The sequence below is a fragment of the Cupressus sempervirens genome, chromosome 3, assembly GCF_028749045.1.
Source record: "Cupressus sempervirens isolate cs-2001-9-10 chromosome 3, ASM2874904v1, whole genome shotgun sequence".
Lineage (NCBI taxonomy): Eukaryota > Viridiplantae > Streptophyta > Pinopsida > Cupressales > Cupressaceae > Cupressus > Cupressus sempervirens.
The window spans coordinates 327,294,826-327,311,360 of record NC_143120.1 but is presented as its reverse complement, the minus strand read 5'-3'; the positions used below and the strand labels follow the sequence as shown (position 1 = coordinate 327,311,360).

The 16,535-nt window shown below is 37.2% G+C and overlaps 1 protein-coding gene across 2 annotated transcripts in view; it reads right to left on the bottom strand.

Moving 5' to 3' along the window:
• Positions 1–16,535, bottom strand: part of LOC149566313 (Peptidase S41 family protein) — a 317,692-nt gene that overhangs the window by 218,527 nt on the left and 82,630 nt on the right. For both annotated transcript variants that reach the window (XM_089819719.1, XM_089819720.1), the window contains exons 4-5: positions 11,849–11,953; positions 11,576–11,744 (exon numbers count right to left, since the gene is read on the bottom strand). In XM_089819719.1, coding sequence (XP_089675845.1) covers positions 11,576–11,744; positions 11,849–11,953 — 274 coding nt within the window. The remainder of the gene's footprint in view (positions 1–11,575; positions 11,745–11,848; positions 11,954–16,535) is intronic.

Below are 16,535 nucleotides of genomic sequence, written 5' to 3'. Positions count from 1 at the left end.
GTATGAATTCTTTGTTGTATAGCTGGATTTAGTAATATAAGGGTTTTATTTTCTTTGGTAAAGGAAGGTCACCGTAGCTATTATTTTGCCCATAAAAATTGTTTGATTCATCATATTGGCACTATTTGGATGACTCACTATTGCATTTTTTTAAAAATTCCATGGTCACTCAAGAAGTCCTCTTCATAATCTAACTCTAAGTGTGTTGCAGGATTAAACCATGCTTCTTCCTTGCATTCTGAACCAACTGTGAATTATATAAATAAATGGGAATTTCCATCAGATGATCTTAAAAAACTTTGCTCCTTTTATGATTTTACTCATAGTTTATAAATAGCATAAGGGGGTTTTAAGGACATAGAGCTAGCTGTTTAGATTTTAAAATAACTGATGAAGTTTTACTTTTTCTTGCTGTTTGGAAATCAGATATGAAGCTTTATTCTTTCTATATCTTGCTTTAAACCTAAACGTTCAGCTTCAGATTTTGCAAGTTCTTCCCTCAAATGGTTGACTTTTTATGTAATTCATCTGAATCTGCAAGCTTCATTTCAAGACTGAGTGCATGCTGAACTGTTGCCTTTGTTTGTACATTCTTCATTTCTATCTCCTCCTGCAAATGTCCTAAGCGTTCTGAAAATCTCATGAAAGATAGACCACACTGATCGCTAATAAAGCATTGGTACCAACATACAGTCATCACAAATACGCTGCAACATGTAAATTATATAATGATTTGCAGCAGCAGAATTTTTCTTGTAGAACATGAGTAACCAGCAGTATTTTTTAATAACATTGTTGTCAGCAAAAGAGAATTTAAACTTTTTGGATATCAAAGTCTGCTTCAATTCTGTTGCCCTTATCACCATCTTCTGAGTTGCTTCCTTTCAATTTGGGTATATAATTGTATGCTGAAACTATTAAGTATGCTGAAATTTTTTCAAAACTTTTGATCAGCAACAACTGAAACAAAAATATACCTTTATCCCCCTTTCTTGTGTATTTGAAACTTATAATCCTTTAACCTTTGTTGAACCCATTTTGATTGATCTGACCTGATGTAGCTGATTATATCCTTATTTTTCTGATCCTATTGCTGTAATTTATGCATGTCTTATGTCTCTGAATTCATATGCATGCTTATGCTCTAAATATCTGATCCTTTAATGATAGCAAACATCTTTCTATTTGTGTTGTAGCTTGCATAAAACTTATCCCTAACTGCATACTTGTAAAGATTTGATTCTTTCTTCTTGTAGACTAAGAATTTCATAAGTCCTCCATGATTTGAATAAAAGGTTTCATACCTGTAACACATGTACGTCCCTTTAACAATCTCCTCATGTCTTCAATCTCCTACTATGGTTCAACTAGAAGGTCCCATACTTGTATTTTATGTATGCCCCCTCAATAGTCTCTCCATGTCTTTAGTCTTTGCCACTACATAATTTGACCAGAATGTTTCACGCTTGTAGTTTATGCGTGTCCCTTCGATAGCCTCCTCAGTGCTTCAGTCTTGGCCCCTACATGATTCAGTCGAAAGGCTTCAAGCATGTAATTTATGCAAGATCCTTCAACAACCTCAAACTTCATACTTGTATCTACACATGGAACAAACTCATTAGCATAAACATGTTTTATTTTTCAGATTTCTCTCTTGCCTTCTTGTCTTTTAACATAGTTATGTAAATAACCATGTTGTAGTAACAGTAGAGTATAGATGACAGGAAAGTTTTCCATTGCTCAGTTCATATGAACTGATCCATCTCTTCTTTCATTTTTTGCAGGTTTACTCCCAGATGGAGATGCAGGCTCAACCCTTCAACATTCAGCACAACAAATCTCCCGTTTAGGCAATGGATGCCTTTCCTCTTATCTCTTTTTAGTACTTTTTTGTTTATACAATGTGTTTAATTCAGATATTATGTTAGAAGCTGAGAATGCTTGTGATATCTGAATGCATTATATTTAAGTACTATGTAAAACTTGAACACTTTGTACCTCATCAAAACAGTTTTGGATATTTCAATAAAAAATATATTGTTTTGGTACTTGTATTCTGAATAAAAGTGATCAATTTTCCTGTTTACTGATCCCTGTACTTTACTTTCTGCATTCTTTTCATTCTCTAAAATGTATTCTCAGCAACTAAACACACTTAGTCAGCAAATAAAACACACTTAGTTCAACATATAACATAGCAATTTAGGAGGTATGTTAAATTGGTATCAGTGCTTTTTAAATGCGATCATAAATGTTATTGTATTTAAAAGTTCATTTTATAATAAATGCATGTGTTTATGAATCACCATTTAAAGTGGGTATTTGAAACTCATTTACATGTAAATGTACAATTAAAATGAGTTCTTTATTCATTTTAAGCCAAAGTGGTGATTTTGGACCCGAATACATATGGTTTTTAATTTAAAAATATGCTTTCCTTTAAGGCTACAAGCATAAGTGGTGATTTTTAGGCAAACTACATATGTTTTATAACACATTTAAATGCCATTGAAATGTGTGTTTTGACTTATAAATTCCATTGAGAGCAAAAGGGGTGATTTTATATCATGTTGCATATATTTCCCAAAATGCCTATGATTCCTAAAAATGTGTTTTCATTAGCAATTGAAATAGTCAACTAAAAGTGGCAATTTTTGGTGGATATGCATGTATTTTATAACATGTGTTTGATCCCAAAAGTTGCATTTTCCTTTATCTTGGGCTGAGTGGCAATATTTAAAAGGAATACATATACTTCAAATCATGTTATAAGTTTTGAAAAATACGTTTTGGTTTGAAATCGCTCTATTTCTCATGGACAACAATTTTTGTTGCAATAACATGTGTTTCAAAACATGGTTTTGCCCTTCTAAAAACCGTTTTCCTTCATTAAGAGGCAAAGCGGCAATTTTGGAAGCAAATACATATGTTTTACAATATGCTATGAGTTTCAATACATGCATTTTGACTTGAAAATGCCCTATCTCTTATAAACAGCGATTTTTGGGAAAAATACATGCATTTCATAGCAAGTTAATGCCTTTCTAAAGTGCGTTTAGAGCCTGCAAGGCTATAGGCGGTGATTTTAAGAGCTTTTGCATGCATTTTCAATACATGCGTTTGAGCAAAAACAGTTCATTTATCCATCAAAATACCTTGTAATCTCAAGGCATTTTTCCACTAAAACTCTTCAAAAAGCTATCTAAGGTAAGGGTTTTTTATTTCAAGCTTGTTTTTCATCATTTTGCAAGCTCATCTTTGCCCTAGACACCATTTTTATGTCTTTGCATTTGAAGTTGCTAGGTCAAAGTTTCTTCCACATTTTGGGCATTGCATTTCTCTAAACATCAACACATGTTCAAATTCGAAGCATGTAATGAGGATTTCGAAATCTATTTAAGTCTTGGCTTTGGACAAATCTAAAATCTAAAATCTCTTGGATTCTTTTCAGATGCGTTCAAGATTTGGATAAGGATTTGTCTCTCATTTTTGGTGGAGTTGAGGTAATTTTCCTTGGTTATTTTCTCTAAGGCATTTGTATATATTTGTTTGAATGCAAATCTTTGTCATTTCCATTTTCAGATTTGCATGTTTTTGGTGCATTTGAAGTTGCTATTTCTATCTTTCATCTTCTTCTCCAAGTTGCATATGCTAGGTCTCATCTTGCATACGCAATCGGATGTAAAATCTCATTCTTAAAATAAAGATAAGTTTGTTTTTCCCTCACATGTGAAAGCAAGTTAAAATCTCACCATTACTCATTCCATGTACCTCCATATGGCTACCCTATGGTTGAAGTCTTTCCCATATGCTTACCGGATAGAGTTTCACATTTTGCAATTGTTAAAACATGAGATGCTCAATGTGTTATTCATTTTTCCCCTTGCTCACTTAATTCCAAGCTTGCTAGTCGCATATGTAATTCACTCCAAAAGACCCATTTTAGGCTATTTTACTCATATTTTAGCCATTCTGAGCTTGACTCATTTGTTCGTTCTCTATCCTTATTCATTCCATCCATTCTCGCCATCCATACCTTGTCCAAAATCCATCAAAATCTTGCTATGGATCCTTCACATGAAGACATTTTCATTTTATAGTATTTTCATGTAATAGTTGTGCCAACGTACCCTTTTGCAATGTCAAGAGGGCCTACTCCAACAAAGGGCAAAGACAAGAAGAAGATCAAGTATCAATACGATCAATTTGATAGCTCCATTCCTTCATCACAAGTAACATCATACGGTGATGAAGTATGGGATATTGATATTTCTCACATGAACATCGAAGATTTCCTTCCAAGAGTTGATGCTACAACTACTGAAGATATAGCGTGGATCAAGAAGAATCATATTCATTTTCTGTCCACTTTCCCCTTGGCAGCTCATGAACTAGAATTCATCCTTGCATGTGCGAGACACTTTGATGCAGCCTCACGAACCATCAAAGACCAAGATGGGAATAGTATAATACTATCATTAGTCTCGATCCTGAAACTATTGATCATATATTTCATGTTCCTCACACTCTAGTTGTTACAAATATCACAAGGAAGAAAGCTAAGGAGCGGTGGAATGAGGATACTCCTTATCGTACCAAGTTTGTAAATGACAATTGGCTGATTACCAAGAGGCCAAATCTTGTCAAATGACCAATCAAGGGAGTACGCTGATGTGATTTCAAGGAAGAAATCAATGACCTCATCACACTTCTCAGTCACTTAGTAGGGCTCAAGGATTCAAACATCTTCGAACTCTAGATGTATAAGTACATCTCACTCATAATAAGGAAAAAAAAAATGTGTTTTGGGCTGAGTTGGTGAGTGACTCAATATGTGAGCAATTGATGAACATATTATCTACTGGTGTGTTCAACATGAACTCCTACATGGTATACATTGTTGCTGCTCTGGACACCTTTTTTGGTTTGTCAACAAGACATGATAGGTCTATAGTTCATGTGTGGGAGTACTATGAGCAGCTACCCTTAAAACAAAGTTAGATACACTTCAGAAGGGTTCAGGATGCCTTCTTTGGGCATTTTATGTGCTTATTTGATAAGGAACTTCCTATTAGGCGAGTATCTAGTGAAGCATGGAATAAGGTAAATGAGTATGGTTGTATGCTTTTATAGTTCCCCAACTTCACATATTTGCAAGTTGGATGCTTCAAGGGAGAGCCATACACACTACCAAGGTACCCTACCAATAGAATTATACTCATGGAGTTGGCAAGGCAACTTATGAAAGTACAAGCTTATCACTCTAGTTGGCACCGGCCTAGAGTGGGGATATCATCTCAAAACCCATTGAAGATTGGAGGATACTCAATAGATACTGTGCCTAAAGCAAAGAATATGGAATTTGAACTCCAAACGATCATGCTGAAAAAGTTTGCAGCCAGTAGTTGTTTTGATTGGAGAGGCTTGCATAATAAGATGAGGAAGCAATTCTTGCACATAGATTGTCTAGAAGATCTTTGGATTGATGCACGTACTGAGGTGAACAAACGGTGCATGGATTATACTCGCTTGACTATGAAGCAGATTGTAGATTTCAATTTGGCATCAATCCCTCCTAGATTTGAAAATGATAATCAAATCCTAGAGGCTTAATATTTTTAGCATGATGTGGAGAAGTTACACATTCTTCCTCCTACATGGTCATGCAAAGAAAATATATCCATTTGGGATAAATTTCAGTCTATTCTTGCTGATACCAATACATGGATGAAGAGAATGGGTCTCAAATGCATCAAAATAAAGCCTGGTAAAGACTTTGATCCTGCTGGTCCTATCGGTTTAAAATCAAAAATAAAAGGTAAAGGTAAAGATGGCACATCCTTATCTACATTTGAACCTCATGTTCAATGTTTGCCCAAGCTGTCTATCAAAGGAGGAAAGGAGTCAAGAGTACTTGAGGTAAAAGGGATTGAATGTCAATCAATTCAAGTTGACTCAAGTGATGATGAAGCAAGGAAAGCAAAGGAGTCATCACCTCTCTCTTCATGTCCTCTTGAGGTTCTCGCTGCAACTTCTCTTCCAAATTTGACTCTAGTATGAGATGACTCCCATGATTTGCCTTTAGGCGTTGCTACGGATGCATTCTCCATTGAGCATCCGTCTTTTGAAGATTCTATGACAATCACACCCGCATTGCCTGTGTCCTCAGCCGCACCTGCACTAGAAAAACAAGGAGATCAGTATGATTTTGAGAATGTTTTTGATACATACTCCTTGTGAATTCCTTTTGCCACTATTTGGCCTATGACGTTGCTTGATTTGACTTCAGCTTAGTTTGAGCAATTCATGAATGAGGTCACACATAGTAGTCCTCCTCCTACGGCCTTTCAAACTAAGACACCAACTATAGTTACTACTATTATGCAAGATAACCCAGAGTTAACTATGTTAACTACTTCTTCAGTCAATGCATCTTCTATCAGCCTTCCTCCTTGGTTGAGCACTATCACACAAAAAAGGAAGAAGAAATCCCACCTGAGGAATCTGACAGGCAAGTGAGCAAACCAAGGGTCTCAAAGAATAAGAAAGCTAAGACAGTTTCTCAAATAGTGGTTGACAAAAATCACATCAAGTATGTTGAAGTCGTTGAACCACTTCTAGAGAAATCTACTAAGACATGCAACCTGCTGATTACAGAATCACAAGGGTTGAACTTGGTAAACAAGCAAGGCTAAGTTATCAACAGGATGCACATGAGGCAGTTAACTTTCTTTCTTGAAAGAATGATCAACTGTGGGAAAGGAAAATGAAACTCAAAGAGGAGAATGCACATCTATTGGGAATCATTGGAGAAATTAAGAAGTCCTCCGCTAGTAGTGAACCTGTTTCAATTGTATGTACAGAAAGAGAGAAGTAGAAGGCACATGTCATAGATGAATGGGTAACCAGCATTGAATCACAAGGTTATCAACTCATTCGTGATATTTACAGAATGTTGAGAAAGGGTGAGGAAGTTACTACTCAACTAAGTGATATTCACGGATCACTTAAACAACAATTACAATTGTTAGATAGGGATATTGGTGCTTGGAAGAGTATGGTGGAGATTGTCTTGGAGAGTTTATGTGGTTATGAAGTCATTTCATCTGTTAAGATGTATCATGATTATAGGCATCTAATGATTAGCAAAGAACAAGTTTTAGAACAACTCATGAAGGATGCAGAGGCAGCAATAGTGAAGATTGATGAGCAAAAACACATGATTAGTGAATGCTTCAAGAAGTTGTCATGTGGATATATCACTGAGAATGATGAACTTGGGAAATAAGAGGATATTCTTACAAAGTTCACTGGAACAATTCGCTTATAGCTTGAAGTGGATGATTTCAATCTCAATTTAATGAATACATATGCAAGTTGGAAGTGCTCATTATAATGAACTACAAAGCAAAAAGGAGGTTTCTGTCAAGGAGATTTCAGAGGCAGCTAGCACATATCGAAAGATCAAAATGCTTGTTGAGTACACCAGTGAGCCCAATGCCGAGGTTGTGCGAAATTCACTAGAAAAATTCGCAAAGATTGTTGAGACCCTATGAACATTTCAAATTTTTATATGCTTTAAGTAAAATAGTTATAGGAAGACTACATGTAAAGAGCATTCATGTTGTAAATACAAGATAACATGTACCTATATAATCATCTCATGTAGTTTAGTTGCAATCACATTAGACATGCAACTTTAAATAAAGTCAGAGTAGTTGGTTAGAATAAGTATGGGTGGTTGAGGTTGTTCCACTTTTTCCTCCACCTTTCTCTATTCATTTTTCCTATATAAAGAAGAGTGTTAGAGTGGGGTTATCATTGCACCAAAAGACTGATCTATCAATGCTTGATACAACCACTCAACTTATAGTATACAGGAGGCAATTAAACCCTTGTCACAAATCCCGAAGGGAGCACTAAACAAATTTCTATCAATCTCCCCCTCAGCGTTACCTGAGAATCTAAGGATTTGAACCTGTGACCAAGCTCTAACATCACTTGTTAGAGTGGAGTTGTCGTTGCACGAAAAAACTGATCTATCAATGCCCAATACAACCACTCAACTTATAATACATAAGAAGCGGCTAAGCCCTTGTAACGAATCCCGAGGGGATCGCTAAACAAATTTCTAAAAGAGACTTCATTGTAAATAATCATCTTTTTCTTTATAGGAGAAGTTTGGCTTGTGACTAGAAAGCTTTGTATTTCTTGTTGCAAATCTCTAAAGAGAATAAAGAAGCAAGTTTTTCCCAAACTTTTTATTGAGATACTTGGAATTGATCATTGCCTCTTATGTTACATTGATTCATTCTCTTTGTTACTTATCTCTTTGAAAGCATTTGAGTGTTTGATGTTGTTTTTGAAAGAACTTAAGCTTTCATAACCAAGGTTAATCTAGTTTGATAGTGGTTGCAAGTACTAGGATTTGAAGACTTCGAGCTTGATTTCTTAGTATATTATTTCGTATTTGGATAGTTGAACAAAAACTTTGAGCTTTATTAGTTGTTTGCCCTTGTATTTCAAGATTGTTGCTTGTAGGAGACTTTGGATTCTTGCTATCAACCACACAAGTTAAGATATAACTGTTGTCTTAAGGTTGTTCTTACGTCAATACTTAAGCCACCGGTATTCCCGTAGCAATAGATTCATTTTGCTTAATTGCAAGTAGTAGTTGCTAATGTAAAATTATTCCTAAAAAAAGAGTAATTGATTCATTAAACCACCCTTTTGTTAATTCCAGTTAGGTCTTTGTTGTAGTCACCTACGATAAGAAGGGAGTCTCCCCTATTGCTGAGAGGAGAGATTTATCTCACTACACCGTTGCCTAAAGTTCCCATTTTGTAAGCTGTGGTTACAGTGGTTTACCAAATTTTTAGCCAACATATTTTTATAAATATTATGCATTTAATTTTAACAAAACATGAATAATTTTTGAAATAATAAATAAATGTAACATTATAAGGTTAAGTATATACATTGTATTGCCTTGTTCATGGGCTTCTTGGGGTTAATCCTTCCAATGAGATTCAAAGTTCAAATGTTTGGAGCCCGCAAAAGAAGGGTGGATTAAAATTATCTTTAATGGTTCTTCTAGTGGGGGAACCTAGACTATCCAAGGCCGAATGTGTTGCTAAGGATGGGAAAGGAAAAATCATTGCTTGGAGCATGAAGAAACTACCTCGAGACATAGAAAATATTGTTGAGGCAAATGCCATTCTACTTAAAGTTAGGCTCACCAAGAAGCTCTCTTTTTTGGAACTTCACATTGAAGGTGATTCCCAAATCATTACAAATGTTGTTATGAATAGAGGGGCTTGTTTTTGAAAACTGGACAAAATTATCAAGGTGATGAAGGATATTCTTTCAATGGTCAATTTTTTTTTAAATCTCTCATGTGTGAAGGGATGGCAATCAAGATCCTCATGACTTCTCCAAGCTGGTTGTCGACTTGGCTGAAAATGATGAGGTGATCATTTTCCCAAATGATGAGGTACCAATTTGAATTTTGATCATTAATGCATAACAAAATGTACTTGAACCAAGAATGTTTGATGCGACAATGCTTGGTCATATAAATGATCGAGTTGGTGAATTGTGTGAAAATTAATTCTCCTCTTATCATGTGTCCTTTATCCCTGTTTTTTATGTGTTCAATTTCGAGATATTTCTTCATGCTCTTTGTTTCTAGTTGGTGGATGTGCATAGCAAGAATGCAGGCTAACTTTTCTCTAAGGCTGAGAAGATGATGGTGGCCTTTTAAGCAGGGTTTTAGAAGAGTGGCTTTGCAATATCTTCACCTTTGAAGATGACAACTTCTTTATTCACATCAAAATTATTTTGGGGATGCATATCTTGCCAACACAATACCGTAATCATTCCAAAGTAAATGCTTTGTCCCTTTTCATGGCCTGGTGTTTGTGTTTGGAATTGTGTTTGAAGGAGACTGCTCAATTAATGCTCCAATGTGTTAGGAAGAAGTGGAGAGTAAGGAATCTCTTCTTCTAAATGCTAGACCAGGCGAAGGCTTTGTTATTCCAAGGGTGTTTGGATTCATATTAGTGAATTCAACCCCCTAGTTGCGTCCTTTCTTACTTTGGAGTACGAATAAGCAAAAAGAGAAACGAAGGATGGCTGCTCAAATTGGTCTTCATGCTCTCAAGCACTACGTCTTTCTCAAGGATCTCTTGGCACGAAGATGTGCAGAAAACCCTAATGCTCAGAATGTGGTAGGGCCATCTTTGGATCCAAAATGCCATAGAGGGCATCTGCCAAGGAGAAGAAATGTGAGTTCTCTACTCACTTTGACTACTCCAATGTGTGGTGGCGATCATCCTGATTAAGATTTCAATTGTTGGTGCTTTTTTTTCGTTGTGTTAGGGATTTGTGGTTTCGCTTTTGCTAGCACTTCTATGCCTTTCCTTGTTCACATTAGTTATGTTTTCTGATTGTATCTGGTTGTATCTGCACTTTGGTTACTTTTTTGGGAGGGTTTCAATGCTAGACATTTGTACGGGTTTTGGCTGTATTGGTGATGGGTTGGGTACATTGTGTGTTTTAGTTGTTTGGGTCCAGTGGGTGTGCTAGAGGAACATCTCACTTCAGCTGTAATTTTTATACTTATTTCATATCTATTAATAACGTATTCATATTTACAGATCGGGAAATAGTATTCACAATGTACAAAATAAAGTATATAAATGCTTACACTTTTTAAATATAAATTGAAAAATGCCATACCAAATTACCCAAACTCTTTATTTTAGCAATATTAAAATATTTTGATAATTTTGTGGATAAATTATATTTTCTAAAATATCACTATTTCGTTGCTAGTTTTTATATGTTTGCTGCCTACAAGAGAACTAAATTTTTATCTTACACTGTGTTCTTGATGCCCAAACACCCATGCAACAATGCCACCACTGTATACCTTCCGATGGGGCTTTAATGCATCGAAGACCACTATAGTAAAATACAACCAAAATCCAATGCAGCTAAAAGGAAAACCAAATATATGTTTACAAAGTAGTCATATACACTAATGAATTATGAGTGTTTGACAAGATTCCCAAATGCTCCACATCCTGAAAAATCAAAGAAGAAAAGGCTGAACACCACATCTAAAATACAGCCTCTGTTACTAGTCTTATGTGTGATGGATTCATCTACATTTAAATACACAACCTGGAGCTATTTTTCCTAGTGATGAGTCCAGAAACAGTAGAACCCATCACACTTTCCAAATTTTTCAATGAAGTGCCCCAGTGTCCCAATCACTCAAAAGGCTTCTCAGCTGGTCTCCAGTTACAATTAAACCTGCAACTCTCACTTTATTCTATTGCCTCTGTTAATGGGTCTCATCTTAGGCTGTATAGAAAGGCTCATTTCATGTCTACACAAGGGTATTTTGAGAGTACACATCCATCTGTGGCTTTTTTTTGCTTGAAATAAGAGCATAAAGGAACATTATAATGTTTAATTATTTCAAGTACCTGTGAGCTTCAAAGATAATTTAAAGACTTCAAATAATTATCTAAAACAAACTTGCAATACTTGCAAATTAGATGCATACCTATCAATAAATCTTTTCGTGCCAATGCATTGAATTCTTTTAGCCTTATATATCCTGTATATTCATTTCCATTATCAGCTTTTTCCAAACGATAAAATACTGGAGTTCGAACAGTCTGTTGTCGTTCAACAGTAACCCTTTGGCTTCCACCACAATTACCATGCTTAACCTGCCAATATTTCAACATTCAACAGAAGCCCACAATAATATATATATAACTCCAAGAAAATTATAAATACCAAAGTTAAAGTGCACGTGGCTTTCATAAACAACCTCAATTGCAACAAATGTTTCCTTTGGACCTTGAATTAGAGAAGCTGCTTCAAATGATGTCATCCCTTGCACGCTTGTTCCATTAACTGATAAAATTTCATCCCCCTACACAGAGAAAGTAAAATTAAATCCAAAACAAAGGTAGCCCAACTAAATGCCTTCAATTAGAAACAAATCATTATTGATAAATGCCATTCTGGAAGCACAATGTTTCCAAAGAATAACAAGGAGAAAATCTTGAATAGTAACTCCTTTTTGTCAGTGGCACAGCTCATATTCAGGCCTTTTTCTGTTTACTAATTGAAACAAAAGCCTGCAACAATATGCATTTTGTCAAGACAGCATAAACCATTATTTAATTAACTATACCATCCTAATGCATTTCCAACCTAAGAAACATTGTCACATTGTAATGTCCTCTTTTCAAAATAGGACTTCCTAAAAAAATTTTAAAAATATATAAAATATGATAAAAAAATTACCAAGGTTAGTAAATGATTAAAGGCACAATGAGAAGTTAGGACTCCCTCAAACACGAGATATAACAGGGAGATCATTTCATTACAGGAAGACATCCATGGATCATCATCATTTAATCATTCAGCAATTGAGAATGAATGAAGCATATAAACACTTTAGAAATTAATTATTATTCTCAATAGGCAGCAGTGAGGTGTGGTGATTCATTGCTTGTGAATGGTGGTGACTTCTTCAGGAGGTGGATACATTCAATCAATAAATTAGGAATCGAACAGTATGCGTCTTTGCAAGTAAATTAAATTATGTTTTCAAGAGTAACGATGGTGCGCAAAAGGGTGGGACTATTTCATAAAGAAAATGCATATATGTGGAGATTTCAAGTAAACATCAATACATCATCAATCATCAATACATTACGAAATCAAGCAATCTATCAATCAACAAAGATCGAATGAACAAAATCGAAACAAGCAATCAAATCATCATCAAACACCAATTCATCCTGAAATCAGCAAACCAATTCAGGCATCATTTCATCCAACAAACTCAATTAACAATTCAGGGTATCAATTCAGAACTTCATACTGAAACAACCAATCATTCAGTAATATCTAATTTCAGAAATTCATTCAGGGAATATCTATAAAAGAAGTATGGATTGTAATCCATCAAGAAATTTACATGCATTATTATGCAGATTCAAACTAGAACAGCACTCAGCAAGCTGACAATATTTGACTCAGCAACTTCAAAAGTTCTAAAAATTAAAATCTCCTAGAGAAACATCTTTACATAAAGTTTAATTACAATGTCTATTAAAATTGAAAATTGACATCTTGAAAGAGAAAACGTATGGCTTTATAGAAAAGCAACATGTGAAAACATATTTTAACCAGTGTTTTACCTGCATCGTCACTTTTACCCACACTTTATTCTGCCAAATAAAAAATGTGAAAGTTAGACATGTAAAAACACACCTAGCAAAAAAATATAGTACTCGGCAAAACTTGGAGAATGTCAGCCGACTGGATTGTCGTCGGTGTTTCTGTAGCCGACAAGGTGATTGACGTCGGTGTTTCTGTAGCCGACAGGGTGATTGTCGTTGGTGTTTCTATATTCTATAGCCGACGGGTAAATAGTTTGTAGCGACATAATGTTTGTGGCCAACGGACTCCTTCAGGAAGGTTCAGCAGATAGTATTTATATCCCATCAGGGATCATTGTATCTCATCTTCTATCATTCAGCATTCATCTTATGAAGCATAATGTAATGTTCTGGCATATGCGAATAATCTAAGGATTCTGTTGTTCGTATTCATTATCTGTGTGCATTTCTTAATTAACCTATGCGGTAAACATTTGGCGCCGTTGCCTTATGAACCTGGAAGGTGGGAGGATTGAAGATTAATGCCAAATCAGCTTAACAAGGATCGGAATAAGGTCAAGTGAAAAGATGGAATCCGTACTGCGCAAGAAAATTTAATTTTGGCACAACAAGCCGAACGCCGAAGGAGATTCCAGAAGATTGCCAACGGAAACCGAAGCACGGAAGAATTATTGGAGGAAACTCGGCAAAAGGTGGAATTGGTGGAAGAAGCACGGAAGGAGTTTTTGAATTTGTGTTCACCGAGGGAAGAGAATCTAGACGGAAGAGCATCGACTCCCACAACTCGAAGTGCCAACGGAGCAAGAGCATGGAGTGAACTCTTCGTCCAGGATATACTTCCGCAGGGGACAACTTCAGAACACCCTTCTTCACCAAGGTTCGCAGCTGTTGAGTCTGACGTTGTGGGAAAACAGTCCGCCAGTGTGGGAGTGCAGTCTGTCGGTGTGGGTGACCAATCCGCCGGTGTGGGAGTGCAGACCGTCGGTGTGGGAGTACAGTCCACCGGTGTGGGAGAACAGTCCGCCGATGTGGGAGTGCAGACCGCTGGTGTGGGAGACTAGTCCGCCGGTGTAGGATTAAACAGCACCAGTATTGAAGGACTGAGCAACGCCTGTTTACATAAACCAATCGTGATGGCGAGACCGAAAGAGAAACTGCCGAAGTTCAATGGCAATGTTACGGCCGATCCCATTTGACATTGCAAAACATGTGAAACGATCTAGAAGGCAAATGGGATAACTGATGAAAATGACTGGATGAGGCAATTTTTGGCCACCCTACGAGGCGTAGCAATTGATTGGTTTATTGATACAGATCCACAAAAGCTAAACAATTGGGATAACATTAAAAAGGAGTTTCTGGCAGAATTTAAACTGTTGCGGGATGAAAATGAAATTGTAGCAGAGATCTTCAATACTAAGCAGGGGAAGAACGATACCGTCCGCGTTTACGCCAAGAAATTAAAAGACTTGATTAACAAAATGGAAAGTAAGCCGGCGGACGGACTTCAGAAAAAATGGTTCGTGGAAGGCCTACGCTCGAAGTTGCGGAGGAAAATGAAAAGTGTGCCACCGTCATCATATACGGAAGCTTATAACAAAGCATTGGACCTCGAAAGTGAGCTAAAGACAAAGAAGAAGACGAAGACTAGCTCATCTGATTCAGATGACGATGAGCCTACCGGAGGTGATAGCAGCGATGATGAAGGCAACAGTAAGAAAGTTCGTGCCCTACAAAAGGACATGATCCGCATGATGAAGGAGTTTAAAAACATGCAGAAGGAGCCAAAAGGCAGTGAGCTGTGGTGCACAGAGTGTAAGACCGACGGTCATACTAAAGGATCGTGTCCAAAGAACCAATTTTGTGACATTTGTCAGATCATGGGTCATTCAACAAAAGAGTGCCCCTTTAACATGAAGACAAAAGGATTTCCGCAGGTGCTTCTTACACAGGAGGCTTCCCTGTCAGGCAGTAGCAGAAATACGAATAGCGCAGGTGCCACATCTGGAGGGTACAGGAATAATAACAGAGGGCAAAATAACAACAACAATGCGAACAATAACAATAATACTGGGAGCCGAAGTCGAACCCAGTATGATGCAAACGGCCAGCCGATCGTTCAATGCCGAGCATGTAATTTGTGGGGTCATTTTGCGCGAGATTGGACAGCGGCAAACACATCGAAATTATTATGCAGATGGTGCGGACCCGGCGACCATGAAGATGCCAAGTGCCCAAAGTCTAGAGTAAACTTAATCACTATCGGCACGGATGAAGAGGAGGTTTTGACAATTACGCGGAGGCGAGCAAAACTGTCAGCGGAGGAAAAAAGAAAATTGGGGGAAGCGCAGGCGAAAATTGGAAAGACATCATCGGTAGGGACATCTCAGTTGAAGGACATCACCGGCACCTTGGCAAGGAACTTTGCAGAATAAAACATTGTATGGCAGATCTTACAAACGGAGATACCGGTCAAGATAAGTGACCTCCTCCTCACAATGCCCCAGTTACGGACGGCCATTCTGAATCATACACCATTTTCGAAAGCAACAGAGAACACAGGAAGGGGCAGTAGTCCAACGACGGCAACAGACCTAATGCTTGTGGCGCTCACGACGGGAAGACATCCGACGGTCGTTGAGATGGGGATCTTGGGAAATGTTTTGACAGACACAATTGTTGACGGAGGGTCCGGCGTGAATGTCTTGTCAAAGGATACTTGGAAGAAGTTAGGAAAGCCGACGCTGTGGCCACCGACATTCCAGTTGCTCACGGCAGACCAGCACAGCATCAAACCATTGGGAACCTTGAGGGCGCAACCGATAACTATTGGAACACAACCATTTTTATTGGACTTCGTAGTCATTCCATTGAAAAGAAAAGGATATGATGCTATTCTAGGACGAACTCGGTTGGTGCAAGCAAAAGTAAAACATGATTGGAAACAAAATACCCTATCAATGGAGCGCGGAGGCAAAAGATTCATAATTGATCTGCACACACAAATGGTAGGTGAGGAAGTAGCATCGTCAGACTCAGAAGGTGAAGGCGACAGTGACGACGAAGGAAATAATGACGAAGGAAAGAGGAGAATGGAACCGGATGAAGAAGGAGTATTGACACTAAAAGGAGGATCGAATGACGACGACCTAGACTCAGTGAATGGCCTTTACCACTGGCAAATAGAAGACTAAAAACTCTTTCCGAGTTGTAATATGCTAAGGGTCGAAGGTGAGGAAAAAGAGGAAAATGAGTGTCCGAAGGAATACAGAGAAGCAGATGATGCAAAGGAGGTTACAGCTAAAGAAGGGAAGGACATAC